At 39.9% G+C, this 25,950-nt stretch overlaps 2 protein-coding genes across 6 annotated transcripts in view; one reads left to right on the forward strand and one right to left on the reverse strand.

Moving 5' to 3' along the window:
- Positions 1 to 25,950, reverse strand: part of LOC145938166 (PHD finger protein 14) — a 243,433-nt gene that overhangs the window by 62,723 nt on the left and 154,760 nt on the right. The window lies entirely within an intron of this gene.
- Fas1 (fasciclin 1 Fas1 domain-containing) overlaps positions 2,088 to 25,950 on the forward strand; it is a 226,998-nt gene continuing 203,135 nt past the window's right edge. For all 4 annotated transcript variants that reach the window (XM_083041586.1, XM_083041589.1, XM_083041588.1 and 1 more), the window contains exon 1: positions 2,088 to 2,552. In XM_083041586.1, the coding sequence (XP_082897712.1) occupies positions 2,445 to 2,552 (108 nt within the window). In that variant the 5' untranslated portion in view covers positions 2,088 to 2,444. The remainder of the gene's footprint in view (positions 2,553 to 25,950) is intronic.

Below are 25,950 nucleotides of genomic sequence, written 5' to 3' on the forward strand. Positions count from 1 at the left end.
TCGTGCTTTAATCGGCGCATCAAATCGCGCGATCCTTGGATTACCATATAATCTATAAATCGCGACATTATATTAGCTTCGGTTTGCGCTCAAAAAATTTCAAAAATTTGTACTTGTGGAATTTTAATGCTAAATTAAAAATTTTGTCGGAGAACTGATACATTGTAGTATCGAGTTTGGCTGAAATACGATTTGTTTTCCGCGACACTTTCGTTACGTATATATTGTTGTCGCGCAGTAGTGCGCCGAGGCGTGCGTTTGCGTATTAATAACTAAATATTCCTCCTCCCTTCGTGCACACAAACTGTTATTCGTTGTCAAACATTTGCCAAACTCCGGGCAGGAAAACATATTTCCAGCCGATTAATTCTGCAGCGTCGATGAAATTTGTTGAACTCTATCAGCGAGTGACATCGTCTCTCGAAAATGTGTTATTTCGCGACGAGAGTAACACCGTGTCGACCTACGTGTGTTTCTAAGTTAGTCTAACTGGCGGAAGTGAGAGAGGGAGAGGAAAGGGAGAAGTGAAAGAGACGTATCTATAGAGTACTCTAATTACTGAGGTGGATTGGGACGAACTTAACGTTTGTACAAGCAGAGAACGGGACATACAATACGAAAGTTCCATCCGGACCTATGCGTTTATATTCGTGATCAGGATCTTTCCTTAATCCGCGCCATGCCTCAAGTGGTTTCGAGAATTGGTCCAAGTCCACTCCACTTAGTAAATACCCCATGAACTTCTGTTGGAGTTGGCAATTATATCGCTCCCAATTCGATCGTGTTGCCTCTCTCTCTCTCTCTCTCTCTCTCTCTCTCTCTCTCTTATCTCTCTTTCTCTCTTGCTCTCCTTTCGCGATATAAGAGGATGTATATAACTCTAACATTGTTAAATTGTAAATTAATAACCCTCCCCCCCGATAGTTTATCTTCAAAAAGGAGCACGCAAGTATAAAATGCAAGTCTTAAAATTTAAACCCGAATTCTTGATTTTTTTTATATTAAGCAGATTTTTTATCTCTAGCACAAAATTTATGTATATCATTTATGCATATAAAATTTACCTGAAAGTGTGAAAAGTGAGAATTTTACACCGAGAACGTAAAGTATAATCCAGCTAGCTATCCTATCTTGTATCCGTTTAAATGGTAAGTTATCGGGCTTACAACTCAGTTTACTCTGAAAAAGATAATTTAATTCACCCGCATTTAACTCGTTTAGATTGAAGAATGTAGCCACATTATTTTTGTCTCGAAGAGAGGCATTCCCATCAATAATTGCAAGAAACTTTTCGACCATCATCGCGGTTCAAGCAATGGATTACAAATTAAATCCTTAAAATTATAATCGAGAATTTTGCACAACCTTCTTTTTCTTTTTTAGCATTGATTTGAAAATATCATTGCCTACACGTATAAAATAATTAAAATGTATTCGATAATCAGTAAGACGGACGATAGTTTATGTTGAAAACTGAAATGATATTTCTTGTATCAAAATTTAATTAGATGCTATAATTCTCTTTGCAATTAAAAGATTTCAACATTAAATATCTTCAATATTGTTTATATTTCAAATTAAGATCTTGGTAAAATAAACTCAATTTATAATTGACTGAAGAATATAGAACGCTGTTATTTGTTTACATTCTGCTGTTATTTGCATATTCGAAAAATGATTTGCCTGTTTGTTTTTTAATCGCAAATTGATAAACTATTCGCTGTTTGGATATCCTGTTAAGAAAAGACCAGATCGGTTTTCGACACGTAATATCGTCACGCACACCAAACGCATCCATTATACCAAGCACCGCTTGTTTGATATTCAATTTCCGTTTAGAATTTTATCTCCGCACGAAAATCGGAGCAGATGTATCGATATGAGAATTAAAGTATCGTGATCCTGCGCGACGTGCGATCGCTGCGTAGAGAAAAGGTAGGTGACGTCACGTGTTCACAGCGGTCGCACGCGTAGGTGGGGTACGTCACTGGAGGGGGAAACTCGGCTGCCACGCCGAAGACTCGTTCCGACGCGGCTGGTGGGGGATAAGAGGGGTTGAGGCATGGAGAGGGCGCAGTACCGCGCTATCCTTCGTATCGTTGACACGTCGAGCGGAAAGAGTGTAGCGACAGATCGAGAGAAATCGAGGAGAGGAAGAGAGAGAGAAAAACAATCGCGCGGTTTCGCGCTCGCTCGTCAATCGGGCAAGTCACGTTAATTGCGCAAATAATTATCCTTTTGTCCGACTACGGTGTCCGTCCGTGGAGAACTTCCGGCTCCGTGACGTCTCTCGCGCGAACGCGGTTGTCAGTGTCGCGTTGACTCTCGTCGATGATCCATCGGTGATCGATATACGCGATAGATCGTTCGCGTGGTGAACGTTTATACTCCGCGAGTGAATTGGTGAATTGTCTCTCGTGTGCCTGATAATCGCCGCAAGGACGATGCTGACGTTCCTGTTCGCCGCGGCGCTCGTCGTCGCGACGCCGAGAATCTACGCCAACCAGATGACCATGGACGCTAAGATACGCGACGACTCCGACCTGTCTCAGGTAAGCGTCCCGTATCGCGTAGAAAAAATATACTCTTCAGGTTGTGTCCGTGTGGTTCTCGCTAGAGTCGCGATTCAATAGGATGACGTCACGCGAATGTCCTTGGACTTTCACGTAGGTAAGGTCGCGCGCGCGAGAATTGTGTTTAAATGAACGAACGTGTGTACAATCCGTGCTATGCTATCGTACGAGAGCGCTGACGGGAAATTTCAATGCAGCGAATGCTCGTCGCTGCATCGATGATTGTGCAACGTGGCTTTGTGGCGGACATCATGAGAGGACTGAAAGATTTCTCTCGTCTGTTATGTTGAGCGTTTTTCTCATTTTTTCATTTAGCTATTTTTCCTTTCGCGAAATTTTTCTGCCTTTTAATCGTGTATTGTATTCTTCCTGTCGAATTTTTCATAGAATTTTTTAAAATAAATGTCAAAAAATATTATCCAACTAATTCTGACAAAAGAACGAGAGCGAGGAAAATTAGCGTGAATCATTGAATTATGCTAACTATGCAACCGCCGTTAGTACACTCATATCGATAATTTCTAGCGAGATCAAAGGCGTGGTATTCATGAATTATGTCACTGTCAAAGTCGTCGGAAATGTCGAAATTTCAGATGGTGATCTAATTTTTCAATATTCTACGTATATTAAATTCTAGTTTAATATAATGAGTAAAATATGAATAACTATAATTAGTAATAATTAGTTAGAAGTTTAAAGAGATATATGATGTGTCTCTTTCAAGTTATTTTACTTTTAAAGCGATGATACAGAAATGCCAAACAGAAATCAATTTATTAAAATTTGATTATTACTTCATTATTTTTCTTTCCGTTTCGTTTAACTACAACTTTGTTGAATATTTTCGAAATTTTACACCAATTTTGTTATTAGAGAACTGTCGCTTGCACAGTTTTTTTTAAAGAGCCACAGGAAATCGATTATGTTTCGGAGTGACACTTCTGTCGTACGTCATGTCATCCGATTTTTTTCCGCATGAAATTCACGATTCGGCATGATCGGTGGATCCACCCGTTCATACGATACTTGTTCATTTCAACGTTGTTTAATCCTTTCATATCCAATGTGAGATCAGCAATGACTACAAATCGATTTTTTTTTTTTTCGTATCAAAGTAGATAGATAAACTTGTTTTATTCGTCTATTATTTTATCGCGTTAGTCTCTCTTTTATCTATCTTGGATTCCGAAAGCTTTTGATCGTCGAATATTGCAATCGTGACCGATAAGTTGAAAAATATTCAAACGCGGATGATCCAAGAAGCGAAAGATCATATCGAAGAAATTCAAAATGTTGAAAAGTCTAGTAAGATGAAGAATATGAAGGATAAGAAGTCGAGTTTGATCTCATCTTGGATAGTTCCGTAAACGGAATAACTCTCGGACAACGGAAAGTTTAAGAATGTCGAGAGAAGCTTTTGGTGTCTTCCTCCTATAGGAACGGTTCGAAAATTTTGGAGCGGTTTGCGTGCATGCATAGACGGTGAGTTGCATCTCACCCAGGTGGTAAACTGATCGCCCGACTCGATGATGTATGCAGTGGGAACTTTTCCGGAATAGTGAAAAGGGGGGAGGGGGAGGAGGGAGGAAAAGGGCAGAGAAAAGTTCGTAAATCGAGTGTGCGAGATGTTTCTAACTCGGTTGAATAATGTATGAAACCGGTGGTTATTTACTTCATTAACTTCTTCCACGTGGCCGTAATTAAATTGCGCGAACGGAAAGTTACGCGAAACGGCGCCTAACTCTCATTAGTCTATATTTTTTTTTTTCTACGCTTATTCGGAATTCATGGCGATTTCGAAGTTTACATTGCCATTTCATCGCATCGAACCTCTTCTTGATAAATTGATAAAGTTTTGCGGGCCACGAGAACGCGCGAGGGCTTTTCTCGCGACCGATATTTTTGGATTTTAATTATTACATTGTCGATCGTTATATATAAAGTCGTGTAAAAATTAACGACGCGATACGCAGCGTAAAAACAATTAATATAACTAATCTGTCAAGTAACGTCCAGATACTTAATATAGATCTCAGATAACGGACCGGGTGTAAAAGGGGGAAATTTTTAATTCCCCGAAGCGAACAGACATCAGAGCAGCGCTGCTGCATTATACGTACTTTTTTTTTTACAGGATCATTAATTATTACGATAATCCAATACTGTGTCGCGTAATTTTAGTCGTAAACGCCACGGTGCGAAAAGCTGTTAGAATTTAACAATCTGCGCAAAAATAAAAAGCGACTCATTATCCTCGTTACAGTCGCTCGTAACTCGATAGTATGGAACCTCCAACTACAATCAAACGACCTCCGTAGTAATAAAAACATATATTCTTATGAATCATCATGATAATAATCATTAAGGACACATTTTGACAAACTATTATTTTTCATATGGATGCTTGTTCCCGCGATATGTAGGATGAGTCATACGCAGTTTCCTCGAAATTACATTAATTTAATTTTAAAAATTGGGTTTAACAATAACACACTACTCTCATTTCATTAAGTGACTCATTTAATGAAGTATAGTCTCTTGAAAAAGTTTGACGATACCTAAGCTCTTTTTTAAAACGAGAGTTAGCTTGCACGTGGTATATCGCGTCTTCCGTCCACATGTGGCGGCTCTTTCTCATTATTTCGCCCCCTTGCTTAGGCAAGGAAACCGTGCGGTCCATGGTGCGACGTCACGAAGACACTCTCACGCATGGGATGCACAATGTACGCATACGCGTGCGCCCGCAGCAGCTCTCTCTCTCTTTCTCCGGTCAATGACGTGATTTCAGTTAGACAGACTCGAGTTGCTCCTTTGTCTACCAGCATAAAAAAGAGAGACAGAGAGAGCTCCAGCGATTCTTATAGCTTCTTTTTTCCGTGTCGAGTCGCAGACAAAGTTCAGACATCAGCTACGTGACCATGATTCAATCATTCCCATCGACATATTCTACTCGATTAAGTCACGCGACAGAGAGACGCGCAGAGATAGACATTCTCATTTATTTCGAGAGATCGAGAGAAGAATTGCCATTCACAGATCAAAATTAAACCCCGATGCATGAAAACTCTAGTACATTTAAAGCACAAGTATTTTTTATGTCGCAGGATTTTCTGTTCGCTTGCATTTTAATATCGAGCAAATTTTTTATTGGCATATATATTTTTTATATCTGTTTATACGCCTTCGATCGGTGATCCTTTTCGATTTGCAGCTCGGAAGTGCGGACGATTAGCTTCACGAGGCGAGTCGGTCCGATCAGCATTTTTCATTACGTCAACCGGCCGACGACGCGACGTGCTGAATCACTACGCGGGTGTGTGTAGGAGGAAATTCCACTCTATTAAAAGATCGTGTCGACCCACACGGGGTTATAATCCATAGGTTAAGAGCCCCTGGGTGGTAATATCTATCTACCTACGAGAGAGCGAGCGATCCGTATTTATATCTGCCGCGCCAGCAACACCTGCTGCCGCCGCCATCGCGTCTCGCCGGCATGAATGGAGCTCAACGGGACTTAGCGTAAATATCGTACGAAAAAAAAAGAGTGAAAGGCGCGCGAGCGAGGCCGCGGTTTGCCATGCGAAAGAAACCGAGCGTGAGAGAGCCGCTGGCGCCGGGTAACGACGTCGCTCCCGTTTGTCTTTGACATTGAATAACGTGGCCTCGAAAGGTCTACGAAGGCTCCGAGATTACTATCGAAGCTGCGCGTAAGCGTTGTCAATAACCCTGATCACGGCTCGCATTCCGTTCGGTCAATCGTATTTATCGTCGTATATTGCCTGCTATACCCGCATATTCGATGTCTATCAAAGGAATCCCCTTGGGAATCCCCTTCATTGAAAGTTTCTCAAATACTATTCAGACTTATTTTGATAGTTTCATTGATTATGAATATTACAATAAATAGTTAAAAATCTGTAATTTTTCTTTGAAAAATTTAATTTTTTAAAGTATCATCAAGTGTATCATATATATATTGCACATATTGATTACAAGAAAATTGTTTTCTTTTATTAATATACTGTGCCTCTTTTTTTATATAGAGAAACAAAGTGGATCAGTAAAAGAAAATTTCCACATAATCAGTATATACTCAGCAATAAATTAAATAATTAATAATTAATTAAATAAATAAATAATTAATTAATTTTTAATAATTTTAATAATCAATTTTTATTAAATATTATATTAATTTTAAACATTAAATATATACATATATAAATTTTTCAGAGAGAAAATTTTGGATATTTGAAGCCTACTATTTTTTGCTAAGAGACTATTTGCAGATTATATATCGCCAGGTTTTCTATGCGTAGCACTATGAAAAAATGTTCACAGGGGACATTAGCTCGCGCGTATAGACTTTCCGATGTCAGTATCGAATGAAAGCTGGCGCTCGTCCCGTCGACGACATTACAATAATGCGTTTCTTGCCTCCCTCTCTCCCCGACTCAACGGGGCGAGCGATTCCGCCCGGCAACTTGTTGCTGCGACAAAAATCGCCCGGACGGTTCGCGCCGGGGGTTAGTTTCAGCCCCGATCGATTCGGCAAACTATTTCCAAACATGAAGGTATAGAAGCCCATTTTCGCGGACTTTATTTAGTGGGCCAATCGTCCCGCGGGCAAGTTTTTACGAGCGGGAATGTGTATTAGGTCGCCGCGTGCAAGGATGTCGAAATAAAAATTTATGATTCGCAAGTCGACGCGTATATTTGTAATACAAAGCACCTTGTATCCACGTAATCCAACACGTAACATTCGTATATACGTAAAATAAATTTTTGCGGCTAGGAATAATTGACTGTAAAATTCGAGAAGAATAATATGAAAAATCGACATTCGGTCTTGTCTTTTCATAATAGCAATAATATAACTTTAGTTCTCTGTATCTCGCTATTAGCATGCCGCGGTCGAAATATGTAAGGATTTACAAAGTCTTGCGATATGAAATTGCCTGGAAAGTATCTCCCCAGTCAAAAGTTCGCAAATATATGAGAGAAATCTCCTGAGAGAGTTATGTAAGCTGAGAGAAAATGGAAAAAAACGTATCGCGCCGCGGTGATAAAAGAACGGAGGAAAATAACGGGTTGCTCCCTCATATTGCCCTCGTTCTTCCGTGAATACTTTACCCTTCGCGAATCACGTAATCGGACCGCTACGTCGTCCTAGAAATCATCGGAAATCGACAGAACGCGACTATATGTGTACCCTGGGTTACGGTCGACTGAAGGTTACAAATAACCGGTTTCGTTTCTCCTCCAGTCAGGGCGGGAAGACTTGGGAATTAAGAGAGCTGGTTGGTATACCACTGACCATTTCCAATTTCAACGAGCCGATGAACCGAGAAACCGGGAGCTAATAGAAACCGGGAGCTAATAGAAACCGGGTAACGGCTGCGTTTCAGAGCTGCCTCTCGCTCGTGAAAATATTTACGGGTAATCTTCGTTCGTGATGGTTGTTGCTTGACAAATACTACGGCTACGGCTGCTTGCTCTCGTGGGGAAGGCCGCGAGGCTTTAGAATAATAGAGGCAAGAGCTCATTTTTCGCGTAATTTGCGTTTCCGATTCTTCTTTCAACGCGTTGTAGACGAGTTCTCTGAATTTCAATTATTAGCCAAGTTCTGTGGCCAGATTATTGCTGCCGGACGATCAATGTTCCTCCAATCAATAATATTAGCTACTTGAAGATGAATAAATTTTCTTAAAATAAAAGATTTTCCCGAGTCTATATATATACATTCAACAGAATATTATAAAATCTTTTAGAGTTTAATTTTTTTTCATTTCCCTCTACTAATAATATAAGACAAGATCGAGTCTTTCTCACGAATATGGTTGTATCTAGGTCTCCGGGACGACAGGATAGACGGGGTGTAGGGGAAAGACAGTAATACGTATCGATCTAAATGCGCCGAAGGTCGCGGTGATAGCTCGGTTGGATCGTGTTTGCGGATACCAACACTGGTAGATTGTTAGCCTTAGCAGACCGCGGTGTATAGGATCCAATTACGCTCGATGCAAATCTGTACTCGCGACTAGCATGACTTCAGATAACCTCGAAAACAGAGTTCGCATGACACACAGATAGGCACAGGTAGATTGCCGTACAGCTGCACGTATGGTTCACAGTTGACGAGTTGAACAAACATGCGCGAAATGACGTTTAAAAGTATTACGTAAAGTATTAAGAATTCTGAAATGTAAAATATTTAATTTAAATATCTATAATTATGACTGTTTAAAAAAAAAAATACATATACACACGTATTTTGCTTATTGTGGCTACGTGAATTACTTTCGACATGTAATATAACAATTCATTAATTATTTAAATATTTAATTAATATGATTGATATGCAATGACATTTAATTACACGTTATGACATATGACACATAAATAATGTATTATATTTCTCCATGTGCGTATATAAATGTATATATTTTTACGATATGACATACATAGAAATTTTGAGCTATACGTGTCTCTTTGATATTGGAAAAGTCGACGGGTAACCGCGGCGAATATACGCGAGCGATCAATTCTCATTAACGAGCGAAATTAATCCGCGGTTTGTGTATGTCGCGAGGAAGACAGGCCCGAAGTTGGCCTGGTGTGTGCAGTAGGCCACGTTGTATCGAATTCAATTACGCACACGGCGCAGGTTTCTTGTCGCCTTCCAGGCAACTAAGCGTATCCCTAGATAATCGCGAAAACAGCTCGCATGACACGCTGATCTCAATGCGGGCGCGATAGATTATAACCAACTATATCCGCAGCGGTGTTTCGGCACCGCTGCCCCGCGCATCACGTCGGTCGTCCCGTCTGATGTATCGCATTCAATTATGCACGATGCAGGTTCCCGCCGCTGGCGCACGGATTATGTTGAAAGCTGCTCGTGCGATTAGATCGATGGCTTTAGTAAGCCATTCAGTCCAGTCGCAGATGCGAGAGGACCGTTAGTCACGATCGTTGATCGTTTCCTTGCGTCGCGCATTTTCTTTGCGTTGGGAAATTTTTGACATTTCTATCCACCAATCGTATCGCTGGAATTGTCGATTGTAAAATTAATTGTGTACTTATTTGTCTGCTTATTGATTTTTTATTTCTTTAGTAAAAATTTATTTTGCGTGCAAATATCGCGATCGAATCCGAGTAATAAGTCGCAGATTGTCTCAGGCACGTCCGATTGTTCCTCTCCGAGGATTGCCGTTCCCATATACGTCTATATAGCCATTGGCGCGGCGAGGAAATTCATCGTGGTCGCTAACTATCTCAAACTACCTACTTTCAACGTGGCAGCCTAACTATCTTAAACTGCCAATGCATTTGACCGCTCTCTATGCTCCGCCGGGCGCGCGATTCTCCGTTCGGCGTGTCCTTTAGCCCGCGGCGATCGTCGAAAATTGGCTAGATATCCCAGGAATTGGCGGCTTAAGTTCGATTCTCGCTGGGAAATTGAGACGAAATGAGAGTCGACCGGTTTCGAGAATTGCGAAAGGATTTACACCAAAGAGATTCGGTCGATGCTTTCGATTCTCGAATTTCGGCGTATTTCCGGATTTCGCGCTATTTCTCGAATATCACGCGTGCTTGTCGTGTCGGTTTGTCGCTCAAAGCTCGGCTGCAATTATAACATATGCTTAAAATTATTTGCGATAACGTTTCGTCACGTCTACCTTGGATTTATACGCCCTTATCGATTGTGCTGTATCATAAATTCATAATTGTCGAAGAGCGCGTATTAAATCCCCGATTGCGTGATATTAGATCGGATCTACGAATAAAATATTTATCTCAAAGATCAAAGATCTCTTCGTGGATATAAGAAGGAGAGAAAGTGCGAAATCCGCAGTAAGAATAAAGAGAGAAAGAAAAGAAGCGCGGAAAAGCGAAGGGAAATCCCCGAGTCACGATCGTCGCCGGCGCCTTTTCGCCGACGCGGCACACGGCTCCGATCTTTATGGGGTTCCATATTTTACGAGTAACACACACCGCCCGTAGCTTTTTCTCCTCACCGGCCCCGGAGGCATCTACACGACGTATTGTTCCGGTTTTCGAGAAACGGCGCGGCCCGCCCGCTATCGCTCCAATCCCGTCGTGCGGCGGATTCCTATTCGAAGCGCGGCCGCGTTTACGGCCCTTTTTCTCTCTCCTCTCTTTCTCTTCTTCTTTCTTCTTCTCACACCCTCCCCAAACCCCGCGTCTCTCTCGCAGCTGCATCCAGATCCCAGATGCATCGGAATCCCGACTCAGCGGAGCGATAGATCGGCTCCGGGGTGCCTTTATGCCGGGACTCCCCGGACGACGCGACTTTCGTCGCGACTGTTTTATTTCGCGCGCGGAAATACCGACATACCAGCGTAGGCGTCGTCGTTTCCATATTCCCCGTGGATTCGGAATCGAAAAAATTTCCGCTGGCTCGGAAAAGAGAATGAGAGAAATTTCGCGCGGTTATGAACTTTTAAGACAGCTCGAGGAAACGCGATTTGTCGACGCACCTAGGACTTCATAAAATGATTCTACGCTGGTCCGTGGAAAAACATGTTTTCTCCCCCCTGGGAAAGCACGTTTCCCCCGCAATGCGTTATAGGTGCCGCGTATGTACACAGAGCGGAATGCGCATTGTTTTGTCTCGGCACGAACTGCTTGTTAAAAATATCCGGTCGGGGTTTTAGAGAGAAAGAAAGAACGAGAGGAGAAAGATAGGGAGAGAGACCATACGCTCTTCAACGAGTCATATAGTGTTCGTTCACCTTCGCGAGATGTACCGGAGTCATCGTATTCGATTCCTTTCTTTACCCGGAATCACGAAGCACGAAGCCTCCTTCGGAAAAATATTTGCCTTAGTTTTCGACCTCTCGTTATCGATTCCGAGAAGGAGAGAGACAAAAGCAGTATATGAATTACGTGGGTTTACAATGCAATAAAAGAGGAGAAACAAAACGTGCGGTTTGAACGGAGCCGGATTTGACCTCGGCAAGTATCAAGAAAGTATCTGTCTCGTCTCTTTTTAAATTAAGATCCCCGGAGGATTCCTCTCGTTATATCGTAAGAACGCCGTTCCATCTGGCAAGAGTGTTGCGAACGTCTTGAAAGACATCAAGAAAGAATCTTGAGAGCTTAGAGAATAATCTAAGATCGAGGAATGCAAAGGGTCAAAGACCAAAACTTGAAGGCTCTGTTTTACGATTGAAAAGCTCCGGCAATTTAGATTCCAATGATTCCAAAGATCTAAGATTAAAAATATTCAAAGATTTAAAGATTCCAGAGAACCATCTCCATCTCTATGTGTCTGTCTGTGTATGTGCAAATATAAATTTGAATTTATAAAATTTAACAGTCCAAATAATTTTGCAAATCTCTAAATCCTACGAAAATAATCCTATTAGAGTTGGGAAGTTTTAAGATTTTAGCATCGTACTTAGAATTTCGACCATAGTTCTGAGAATCAGATGGGGTAATCGATAAAGTCAAAGTCCGTTGCTCTTTTTCTCTCGAAAATGCATTTGCGCCTTACGCAGAAGTTAGGTACGTGCTAACTCCGCATCACGCGTCGAAGGTCTCGCCACGTAGATTTCATCGGAGATGCGGTCACGCTGATGTGATCATTCTAATTCTAGGGCTTTACACAATTACTCGCGTAGGAAAAGTCGTCGTTTAAACGCCAGCTGCGCGCAAACAGCTGTGCGTTCCGATCTTACACGCGGCGTTGAATTTTAATTATCCCTTTGAACGCGCTAATTTCCCTAGGACTTTATTTAAGAGCGAGGATAATTACAGTGATTTGCATATTTTTTCCCGAGATTATTCCAAATGCGTGTATACGCGTAATTGATATATACGACCGATATGAAATGAAACAAGTGATACAACGCCACTTCTGTTTGAATATTGATGCAAACATATCACGTTTGAAATAATATTCGTGAAATAATACATGCGAAAACATAACATGTCGATTACACGATATCTCTATTTATTGTCGAAGAGCAAAGCATTATCCGAAATAATATTGCCCATTATGTCCGCGCTTCGATAATTATCCGTCTTTATTACTTCGCTGTTTATTATGTCGCATAAAGGGTGGAATTATTCGTAGCGACCAAGAATTAGAGCATCGAAGCGTCTTGTTCGGACTTTTAAGCGAAAATCCGGGACGCGGTCGTCGACGATGGCGCTATTAAAGATGCGACGGTTTGCGAAAATCGCTGGTCGCGGTAGAAGATTTTATGGTCGACTTTTCGCGCCACGCTGCTTAATGGTGCTTTTCGTACGCTCGACTAATTATAGCACTTAAGCAATCCTCCGACGACGAATGCGCGGGATGGAGTCATCGTGAGGGAACGTAAGGTCGCTCGTCGGCATGCGAATGTGCAAAGAGAAAAACGTAAATCTCTCGCAGTTACAGGTGGCTACAAATTAGCATTTATCATTCTGTTATGTAAGAACTTGCAGTCTGCACACAAATGTTTTTTAAGAAATTATTTTCTCTAACGTTGCAAAAATAGGGATTGCTTTATTTCTTAATATTTGAATTCTCGAATCTTAAATTTGCAGCAAGTAAGTGTTACTATTAAAATCATTAAAGTTTCTGAATGTTAAATGTTTCAGAGAATTCCTAAATAATTTAGATTTTCGAATGATTTAAAATTTCAATTCTACCTACTACTGAATAACCTGCGAAAAACAAGAGACAAATCGAATTAATTTTTTTACGCGCGCTGGAAGGAGAAACCTTGATGAAGCACGTAAGAGAAATAATTTACTCGACGCGAATGGCTGTCCACCGCTGATTTCCCTTCGCAGAATCGCATAAATTCCGAGTTCGACATCGGTGGAATTTCGACTCTGCGGTCGCCGAGAGTACGAGTACGAGTGAATTTCACCCATGATCTATGTAACGTTATGAATTATGTGGAGAGGACAGCATTGAGCGGTAATTGAGGAGGTAATCATGTCTCATCCTCACCCACACCTCGGTAACTCTCCGCACGACGTCGTGTACAACGATGCCCCTATGTATAGTTCACAGTTCGTTCCCGCCAATTAAACTTACGACGCGCAATTTTTCGTTCGCGGGAAATAAAATTTATGCGCCAACAAAAAATATCGACGTCATTTTCGAGAAAGTGACGCGCGGGGAATTTATGCATTAAAACTTTAAAGTGGTATAGGCAATGAACAAATTCGCATAATTTTTATATAATTAAATAACTCGTCGGGCGTAAATTTATTATTTGAAGAAATACGTAAAAAAGAATAAAGAAAATTATAACACAAACGAGAGAAATTGGATTAGAATTTATGAATTAATAATAAAACTACATGTTTGATATGCGACTAAAATACGATAATCAAAAGCACGCTTATATAGCTTAAGTTACAAGTTTATAAGCTATTCCGCTATCAGGACATTCGTTGTGTCGCACGCGATGAAATGACGAGGATAGGATGTATGTGCAATAGGAAGTAATATAATAATTTCTAAATTATTTAGTCTAGACAAAGTATGCCATGAACGAGCTATATCTCGTGTCTCGTTTCAAGTCCATTTACCCGCATCGATAGAATCTAACTACAATATATAGAGTTATAAAAATCGAGCGCGCATTTAAGGCCGAGCCGCACATCTCTCTTTTATTTTATTGCATTTTCGCATGACGTATTCAATTTTCCGCAAAAATCTCTTGTATATAATAAAATCGTTTCTTGTGAAATATGAAACGGTATATCCACTTAAAGCGCTATAAAATATCGATGTCAGATTCGAATAATCTTCAAAGAATAGGCTGCAAACGAGCCGCGAAGTTGAATCTATTTCACGCGAGTTTCGCGTTAATTAAACGGATCGACCGCCACTGCAGAACTCGTTACGAGACTCTCTCTCCCAAACTCCCCGCGGATAAGAAAAACGGATGGCAAAGTCTTTGTAGTCGTCGCTATTAAAGCGTCTATAACTCTTTCGGTATACTCGGGGTGCTACGAGATGACTGAAAAGTCACGCGATCCATTTGTTGCAACCGAATATTTTTTAAATTGCGTTCGACAATTTAATAACATGAGTTTGCGAGTAAATTTTAGTTAAAACACTATTTAAAGTGTAATATAATTTCCAATTTCATTGATATTCAAATATTGGCGCAGAGCTTTACATGCGGTTATAATATTAATCAAACAAATACATAACCAATATAGAGACATATGAGACTCTTTATGAAATTGATACAAAGATCAGAGGAGGTAAATTATATATTATAATATTATCATGTATGTAATATAATGCACGTGTAGTTTATTATATTATATAATATTATATTATATTATATTACATATATATAGTAAGTATATACATATACAATATTATATAATAATATAACCGCATAATATATAAAACAAGCAATTCAATGAATTTGCTCTCCCTCTCTCTCTTTTCTCTTTGCATTTTCGCGCGATCGATAAATAATCGTATTGATGGCAATTGATCTTAAATAATTTTATATCGTCAATTGTGCTGGAGTTAAATATGTGCACTCAACAGAAGCATGTGCCATTTCTTTTTTCTTGGCGGAGGGCAATTGAGTCAGACACAGCGGAGTTAATTAAAGACCTTGTTCGAAATGGTTATACGAGGAAGAGCACGAAGTCTTTCTCTCCTTATGTACACGTAACGTAGAGAAATGAAGAGGATAATCCGCAGCTTTATGAACCTTCTCTCTTCTCAACTATTTTATTGTACATTAATTGCCAAAGAATTACATTTACACCTCATTTATATCTCATTTGCCTACATTTTTTAATTTTTCTGTCTTTAAATTCTTAAGTACGATTAAATAAGACAATAATTTATTCAACAGTAACAAAACACGTTCTTTCTATGAAATGGACGAATGATCGAAATATACAATATTTCGTTTATCCAAAGTTTAATTATGTCTGTGCATTATTTTTATTGTAAAGCGATATTAAAGTTCTGAAATAAAATATATTTTAGTTTCATACACATCAAATTACGATGATGCGCAAGAAATAAGACGTTTTCGTGCATTCGAAGCGAGAAGCTTAGTTCGTGCGAGAGAGAACGATGCGCGTTATTGTTTTAATTAAAACAATGATGATTTCGATGGGCAATCGAGTGCTCTACCTAGCAAAGGCGGCAAGTACGCGCATCCGTGCATCGACTCGTTGTGCAATATCAAATTTTCCTAGCACAAAGCGTACGGCGGCGATTAAAAAAAAAGAGAATAAAAAAAATGAGACCTCGGGAAAATTTTGCAACCTCGCCGATGATCGATTAAACGGTAAAATTTCGATGGCACGGGGAACAGCTGTCGAGGAAAAACCTGTTCGATGTCGGGATCTCGAATATCGGGAGGTCCCTATTTTTTTTCTTGCTGGAATGCGAAAAAAAATACGCATTAAATCCAATCTCGCGCCGTCCGGTATCAGATATCACGCCCAAAAGTTACGCATGCCTCTTTTTTTATGAGAAACGCTGCGCTTGATGGCAATAGTGCTGGCTTTACGTAAAAAAACCACGAAATATCGAATATTAAAGTGTACAAAAAAAAAGTTAGTTGCAATCGAAGCTGGAGGTAGTAAAAGTGCGGTGGCAGAATAAACAGACGCAATTAGGGGTTTTCGATAAAAAAGTTGATAGGAAATAGACGTAATTGCATTCATGTTAAAAAAATTGTTGCGTTTTATTAGAGATACACTTTCTGTGCTATACAAGTTATATATATTGATTAATTATTACTGTTGCATAAGTTGTGCACTTCTCTTCTCTCGATTGTACGCTTGTTAGCGAAAATTTTATTTCCGAGCGTAATTTCTTTTTTTTTTACACGTGTCGTTTTTTTTTCTCGACATTAAATATTTTGCGATAACTGAGATTTTCCAATTAAAACTGAAGTCCTCTTGAAATTAATTGCGCAAGGCATAAATTATTTAACTCTTAAGCTCGATATAACAAGTTCGTTTAATTTCCACAGTGACTGTGTAACTGAAATTATATTCCTTTATCTCTTTATTCTTAATGTGGCTTATTGTACGTGCAGTTGGCATAATATTTGCAGCTTCCAAAATATGTATCTTCTTATATAAACATATACCTATATGTACAAGAGGCGAGGAGTAACTGCGGCTGACTTGGCGGGCGGATGCACGTTTGATTAATGTTAAAGGCAAAAATAATTTCGTTTTCTTATCGAGCGACGCGACTCTTGTAGAATTACTGGACATATCTACTCTGTACAGCGGAATACATTTCCATAGTAAATGACGGCACGCTTCTGCCCGTGATGCACGTTTCTGCGGTATTCTTTTTCTCCACCGAGTCGCGCCGCGACATTAATTCTCCGACGTATTACAATAGGATGTTGATTCACGGCGATGTGTATCGTCTCAATGATGCCAATATCGCGTGTGACCGTCGTTAATCATTTCAATGGATGCGCTCGATTAAATTCGCGATCGCGATCTTTTACTGCTGAAATATAAATAGTCGATTTAAAACTCTTTAATCTAATCGTGAGTGGAAAATTGCTGCTGAGATTTTATATAATTTACGGAGTAAAATGCTTACGTCAAGCTTAGACTTTTATTAAATTTCGAAACTAATAAACGTGTGTAAGAGTGCATTCGGTTCGATTATTTAAAAATTAAAAAATTAACATAGAAAAGATAGACGATTTTTTTTCCAAGGTTTCGAACAGAAGATATAAAATTTCGAGAATTTCCGATTCGTATATTCTACTTACGTTATCTAGGGTAGTTTAGTTGTTACGATGAGAAATGCGAAGTTTCTCTCGCAAATTTTTCTCATACAACAATTTCTCGACAATGCCGTACTTGGCATCGATCACGCGTCCCGCGCTCGATGCGCACTCGAACAAAAGCAAAGCTCGAAAAAAGCTCGTATAAGTTTGGCTTGCCATAAATAATGTTCTGAAAAGTAATTCGATATGGAGGATTGTAAATAATGGCCGACGCCGGAATGAGCCGCAATTTATGGGTCCGATATATTTGTTTTCCTCCGCCCGCGCGCTCCTCCGTAACCCTTGATCACTGTCACGCGACATATTGTCATGTGAGACACCATGGAGACTATAGGGGTTGATCGATACGCAACATCCTGCCGTAAAAGAAAAACCCGTGCGTGCACAATTCGCGTGCGTATACGCCATACAGTCCGGTTTCGGTGTCGCGACGCTCGTGTTTTGCCCTCGAAAAAAAAATGCGATCTATAACTTACGGACTTTCTTGGCATCAAATTAACATACGCGACATTGACTTGTCGATCTACTGAATTAATTCGACTCGCGCTCCTTTTTCCCTGTCCTGAGAATCCACGAGACGATAACGAAATTCGAAGCAGAGAAGTTACTACATGAGGAACTAAGTGAAAGAAGTTAAAGAGAGAATTTTAAATTTAGATTTAAAAGATTTTGAATTTTCGCAAAATAAAAGTTTATGTACATTTGAATGTATATTTGGACACATCGAAATTTAAATCGTTCCGCTTGTATAATTAACCGATATTCGATTAAAAATACAGGAATAATACGAGGTGAGAAATTTACATTTTGATAAAAATAGAAAGGAGAAATATTTTTCCGATATTTGAATCAGCGTAAATTAATGCTCGCGTTTAAAAATAACTGCGGACTTTCAATGGAATATCAACAAGAACGAGCAATGATGGTGGTTATAGAAAGCGTCGAGAACGCGAGATGTGAAAACACGCATCGCAGCAAATGAAGCATACGTGTGGTTCGCGCGCGCATCGCACTCATTAATGTAAACTCATTAACCCCTCCAGTCCTCCATTAACCTCGAGTCCAAAACTGAGAGGGGCAACGACCGCGCTTAATGAAAAACGACGCGTGCGAGTCTGCGGCGCGGGTGAAATTTATCGTGCTCTCTTTGCAGAATGTGTAGTCATAAAGGGATGAAATAAAAATTAGCGCGGATCTCTTTACTGCAATATTATTTTTCGGTAATTGCGTATAAGGGCGGACACACGCACATTTATACACGTATATGTGTAAGTGTGTGATTACGACCGATCGTGTGGTGGAGTAATTTTGATAACTCGAGCGAATCCTCGCGAATCGCCCGCGCGATGGAGTTATTAAGTGTACTTGCGCGAACACGATCGAGAGACTTTTTCATTTTTCCACCCCGTTAAGAGCGGCCTAAAGTGCTTTATTTGTCACGGCCAACGTGCATGAAAATATCGCAAGCGGAGAGTGTCATATACCACAATGAAATATTTTACAGCTCGCGTTATATTCTAAACAAAGAGGCGCGACTATTCGGATTAATCGCGAATCGAGAGGTATAACGGACGGGACGTGATCACTCTCTATTCTATTTTATATATACAATACAGGGACAATTAAACGCGCGTTTACGACGATAAGCTGTATTCGAAGGAAATTATCAGCGGGGTGATACAAAGAGTCCACTGAGGGAGAAAAGCCAGCAATTAAGTAAGCCAGCTTCCGTAAGCAGAACCGAGAGAGCTTCGATATTCTGGGATTAGACTGGATTCCCGATTGTCCATTACGCCGATCGTTTAACAAGCCAAACTGGCCAATCGCCGACGTGGCTGATTCCGCTAAACGGACTTAAGCGAGTAGAGATAAAGTGGCTCTCTCGGTTCCACCATCTCTAAAATTGTCAACACTTTAATTATGCATTCTTACGAGTCTGTCATTGTATTTGTCTAATGGTTTCTGCGTCCAGATCGAGTATGCGATAATAATATATCTAATATAAATAATAAAAATTTATTTTTGTTAAATCAACGTTCGCTATATTAAAATCTTACTATTTGAAGATTCGTACAATTAAAGATAGATCTAAATATTCTCGTGGTCGATTTCCGTAATTCCGTTAAAAGATCTACCTAGAGAATAGATAACTTCTCTGGATTGACTATCGTGGTGAATTGACCGTCCTTGTGGTCTCATCGGTTTTAAAATTGCGAACAGCTGTGGACGATGCAAGGCAAAATTTACACTCTAAAAGAAAGCGCACGTTCGACATACTTACTTCCGGTCTCCCTCGAGTTCCGTTAGGACTTTCCTCTCGGGTTTTCCCTACATCGTTGCAATCGTAACACGACGTAATGTGACGCTCAGTGAAGCAGAAATATGATTTTGTGCGTATCTCAAGTCCCTTTCTCGCGTGAAATATTTTATTGCATGTTTACGTAAAATATATACATCGCAATTTTAATGTATCTTTGAGCATCTTCGATATTTGGACTTCTAAATTCTTCAATCCTTCAAGTATTTAAAATTATTTCACTATTTTCTAATATTTTATCTTTATCTTGTCTGCGTTTCTCTCTCGCGTTTTTTAATTTACATGCTACGCTTTTTATAAACACATGTTTTTTTCGTATTCGTACTACACACGCCTATGTACCTCAGGCTCTACACCTTATGTGGATTATATTACGCCGTGACATTTGGCTTTGGGTACCGAATACGCTGAAAGAGGAAGCGCGTTCGGGTGCAGGTCAATTCCCCGATGGTTAGAGTCAAGTGCAGTTCGGGTTCAGGTAGTAGATGTAGACTGAGACGCCCGGCAAATATCTTTCCGTAGAATCATCGGGTACAAAAGAATCCCCGCTTGTTCTCGCCATGGCCGTCTGCCAGCTGATTCCGGATAGAGCAGAAATTGAATACTCATGACTCCTTTCTTCGAAAGAGGGGTTAGCCTCGGGTAATATGATCTCGAGAAGATGCTGCGGCATTTTTTTTGTTGCATTTATTAAAAATACTAACCAAGATTAAATTTTCTCGTGGTTAAGTGCGCGACCATTTAAAAAATTGCGATGATTTTGATATAAAAAAAAAACATTACGTTAATTATTCTCATATAATTCGTTAAGTTTAAATTTTTTTCAATGTTAATTAGCCCTCTGTAATAAATTGCAGATCAACGGTTGGCTGTGAAAAATTAAGTTATCCGAGTTAAAAATCAAGAAATAATTGGTTATTTGTTTGCGCGAATAAACGTATAATATAATTTACAGGAAGAATAAAAAAAAAGAGATGTACAAATCTTCGCCACTGGTTTACTGTATAACAGTGCGCCAGTTAAAGTGTTAATTGCCCGGGGAGTAAAAAAGTGCTCGGCGGTAGTAGAGACCGTATGGTTGAAATATGACAGCGCGGTATGATTATATTTCTTTTTATACATAAATAGCAGATCTCCTCGCCGCGTGTACATTCCGCCTGTCGCTCCAGAAGCAGACAGGGGTGGAGGCGGTTTATTATTCCGTCCTCGAGCTCGTACGTTGCGTGTATACCGCGAAAATAAACCGCGCTCGTCTCTAAATTCACAGTTCGCTCCTGGGTGTGTAGCTGCCTCCGATAATATTTACCGTGGCTCTGTCATCGATGGAAATCAATGCAAATACCATAAAGCATCCGCAAACCGGCGATGTGTACTGGGCAAACACATATTCCTTATCGGCCATCGAATCGAATCGCGGCCGGTCGAAGTAGCGGCCAGAAAAAGCGTTAATCTTACCGAAGGTTTATGATACGTGTGTATACATATATGTGTGTGTGTGTAACTACACACGTTCGGAGAGTCGGATTTAAAATGTCCCATGTTCGAGATGTTTAGATTGAGAAACGTTCAAACTATTTTGCTTTCCGTGGTGAGAATATCGACGCGCCGGAAATGATGCCTAAAAATATATTTTTATGTCGCATAAAAGCATTTAAATATATATGTAAGAATCTATATATAATTACTACTTTTAAAAAACACGTCAAATTTCAGTAATTTTCGAATACACCGTCAATATTTCTCCATTTAATTTACTCACAAAAATTATAATCTTTCTCATAAAATTTTTATTTAATTATTCTCATATCCACATTTTCCCTAACGATCTATGACGCGGTTATACTACCTCAACTGCGCAGCAACTAGAGTAAATTGAATGACCGAAATGCACTGGGAGCGAGCGAGGTAGAAGGATTGGAAACACCTTTCGAGCCGCTAGCGAGATTTCCGGTCCAGGGCTTCCGGTAACAATGAGATCTTGTGTTCCACGAGGGAATTCAATCCCCGCGACAGGCGTTTCGGTTGGTTCCATTTTGGAGTTCCTTTTGCTCTTGCGCCTCTCATTTTTCCCTCTTGCCTATCGTCTCTCTTTTTCGTTTTCGCGACATCGTCGCTGTTATTTCTATACATTCGTTCTACATCTCCTGGCCATTTCGAGACGTCAGCCGCATTAAACGCGCCGGATAAAGACAGAGGCCGAGATCGTTTAATAGGATTTTGCGTCGTGCTCTCTTCCATTTCTCCTCTGTATGCGAGATTAAGCGTTCTGCAATTTTGCGAGAAAAATGCGGCATCCACCCCCCTATTGCGTGCCTACAATCTGCGTGCAAAGATCCGTGCATGGCGTGCAACAAACTACTGCATAAAAAATGATTCATGATATCTTAGAATCAGTCAATTTCGTGGGTACAGAAATTCATGAATTTCTAAAAATTTGCGAGTCCAGAGACCAGTCATATTAATTTTAAAAAAATGTAAAAAATATATCTCTATAAATCTGTGCAGTACAATTTTCGTAAAGACATTTTTGATGTAAACACTCGATTGCGGTAATTTAAGATTCTTGAGACAAGGAAGATTACGAGACGCATTTGCAAGAGAAAAGTAGTGGAGCATCTAGAACGTAATTGTTTTTCTTGAAAACACTTTGAAAATACTTTACCGCGAAATGCTTCGTGAATGAATATTCTCGGTGGAACGAAACGTGCAGCAACGATCGCTTATTCGGTGCAAAGAGCAGTGCATTCGTCATGTACTGTCAGCATGCCATGCGTTTTCCGCGTAAATTGCATTGCGCATCCAACCGGAGGAGAAAACGGAAAAAATAATTTCATCGAAGTCTACGTATTGCATCCCCGAGAAATTTAAATTGTTTGTATCGAGAATATACAACGGAAACTCTGCGCTTCTACTTTTAAGCGATCTCGTTGCAGCGAAGAAAACTTTTGCGCAATTAGAGAAAAACGCACTCGTAAAAGGGTAAATAATTGTTTAAATAGCTCGAACGTTTTGATGAGCGTAAATAAAAGAATGGAAAACGGACACAATGAACGAATGGAAATGACACTTGACTATCGAATTTCGAGAAACGTGCGGAGGGAAAGGACGCCCTGCTGCAACTTGTAAAAGCGCAAACGTGGTCCCGGAAGAGTTTAGACATCCCCGATGCGTCGTAATGACGGAAGGGTTACGAGGTTACGAGGCACGCAAAGTGACGACGGAAGGGTCTCTGAATGTTTTCACGACCCGGAGAAAAGAGAGAGACTCCCGGTTTCTCCCTTCTCTATACGACCGCGTCGAGGGTCCTTCTCCGGCTATGGTTCAGCCCTCGCGTGATCTGTTCGCTCGTATACGGTCCTCCAAGTTGGAACCGGCGAAACGTTGGTTATATGTCGTACGTGTCTAGTAGCTCTAGAAGATTTCCGCCCCCAGGAACGGGGAACGTGACTCGAGGGTTCCCACTGGAACAGAGCGCGAAAGGGTAGAACGACTGTGAGCGTGAATTTTTTTTTCATAACGTCCCATCCTCTATGAGCTTTCAGCGAATCAAATTCGCATTCCGACTTTCATTAATTTTCTCGTCAATACAGAGCGCATCTTTCTTTATTAAGAAAAATATTAATTTATTTTAATAGAAAGAATAATCAAAATTTATACAGATACGTAGATCTGAAAATTCGTAGTTTTTAACATGTTAAAACTTTCTTTAAAAATTTATATATAATTTTGTTTTATTTTCAAAGTCAAAATATTATCCGGATTAGTTGCGTCATGATAAGTAGATCTTCGCGAAATCGATTTTTTGCGTAACGTGCGTGTTTTTATGAAATTGTACGACTTCTTATCTCTTTTAAGACAACTTACGTCGCATGAGAAGTTTTATACATGCATTATGTAATGCCCGAACGTAATTAGAAGATCCGAAGCACATCTTTAGATTCTGTCACGTTCTATTCTAAAAATATGAGAACCATGTTTTCGTGATAGTGCAAGAGGTTAAGTAGGTGATCCACTCTAACGGTATATCGCCGACATACGCCACTTACAGTCCCGTGCTAAAGTTGTAAAAGTCGCGTTAGCTGCTCTTGGAAGCAACTGCAACGTTAAACGTAAAGCATTCGACGTAACTTCGCATAGACGATACATCGCGTGTATCCTATATTACAAAGAGAGAGAGAGAGAGAGATATTTTATCAAATCCAATGATCGTTAGTCATTGAACCCGTAGTTTCACAAAAATAATTAAGTTTCACAAAAATAATTAATTTTGCTCCAATATCTATCAATCATTATTTTTGCTCCAATCTGTTAATAATAAATTTTCTTTCGATTGTTGTGCAATTATGATTATGAAACAGATGTGCTCGAAAAATAAGATCGAGAGGGAAAATAATTCAGATAATTCTTTCGTCAGTCCTTTCTCTCCAACTGGGTGAGCAAGGAATTTCGCCTCGCCGGAGAATTTCGGGGCGATGTGTTATCCAACTCGAGCAGGGGTATTTAATATCCGGAATATATTAAAGGGCGAACCGAGCGAGCGATTGGCGATAACGACACTATTGCGAAAAGACGAGAAAAACTAAGAGATTCGAGAACAATCGATTAAGCGACCTATATATAATAAAATAAATAAGAGCTTTATTCCGTAATGACGAATTCATTTCTATCAATGATAAATTTATAATCTCGCAGATTACCGTGAGGAATATTATATGAACACTCGTGTTGTTTCGCGAGAAAACAGTATATTCGCGGAGTTATTCAAGCAATTATTCATGTTTTAAAAATGAAGGAGTATGATCCCTTAGCGTAGTGTTACATCTTAATCCCAAGTTTTACACATAATCGCGGCGTTTTGGGCTCGCTCGTTACTGTAGTATACTACCAGCGTGTTCAACGCCATGCCGCGCATTAATTTAATTCAAGCTGGTGAAGTTTGCTTTACTAACAGCTTTGCTTTCGGCCGCCTGTCTAGCTAGCTGGTCTCTAGATTTACTAGACTCGCCTGGTCTGTAAACGCACTTCTGCTACTAAAAGCTCTTTCAAATAAATCTCTGGATTAATTTGAAAATATCTATAATTGCATCTTTCGGCGAATTAATTTTTAGATCAACTTCGGCCAATTTTTCTCGAAAGATGTAAAAATATTTTTAAGAGTTCCGAATTTTTCTCACTTGATGAATAATACAGGAGCTTTCTAAATTTAAGCACAAGCGTGTTCTTTAATCTTTAAATTTATAATGTATATAATATAAGAAATATCTACATAGGAATGGATATTTTTATTCTTATTAGATATTTAGAGTTAGACGGAATAAATGTTTGAAAGCATAAATTTTTCATGACGTAAAGTGACGCACACTCGTAGATTTGTCACTCTGCGGGTTCGTGAATTGCAAAAGTACGTACACACTACATCTACCGATTCCTATATTTATGATTTACGAACGGTCATACGTAACTACGCTATATAAGACTTGCCCTCGCAAGGTCTGCTAGGGCTAACGGACATAAATAAAATCGCTAGCACTCGGCGGCACCGAAACCTGCACGAAGATCGCGCGTGTTGAAAAATATATCTTATTACCGCTTCGTCGGCGTTGGCTGTCGACATTATTCTTCCACGTATAATAAAACTTCCGCGTGGACTAACTGTGCGTTCCTTGCACGAGGGTAAGATGTATCTCGGAGGTGGTAACAAACCTCCTTTCGTTCTCTCCTTTCCGCGCCCTTACTTCATTATTTATCTCGTAGACTTCCGCGAACGCGTTTACTCAGCAACGTGTGATTGCCGGCGATCGTTGTCTCAATTAGCGTCGGATTCGCATCATCGCGCAGACATTCGCTGATTAAGTTCGACCTGCTGTTCGATCGCGCCGTTACACGTACGGCATTAATTAGATCAATGACCGCGCCTGTTCGAGATATATCATTGTCCGGTTCCACGAAATGGGCGTCGTCGATCAATCGTTTTGCTCCAATTATATCTAGCTCCGTTTAAATTTAGCCTCGAGACGTATAGTCTTGTTTTTTGAAGAATGAAGAAAATATAGAATCTTGGAATCATTGCACTTTTCTCTCTCTTTCTTTCTTTCAGCCTCGCGTGTCGTTGTATTTTTAGCTGTTAATTTATTTATGCAGTAGAGAAGGCTTTGTATCTTTTGTAATCGCAAAAAGGATGGTAGCATTTCCGACGCAACACGTTTCGCGTAAGGACTTGGCTGAAAATAATTTTCACACGCGACATACTCTTATATAGATATACTCATGCAATTTTACG

The sequence above is a fragment of the Prenolepis imparis genome, unplaced genomic scaffold, assembly GCF_030444845.1.
Source record: "Prenolepis imparis isolate NDT839.2.m4 unplaced genomic scaffold, iyPreImpa1.0 SCAF_7, whole genome shotgun sequence".
NCBI lineage: Eukaryota > Metazoa > Arthropoda > Insecta > Hymenoptera > Formicidae > Prenolepis > Prenolepis imparis.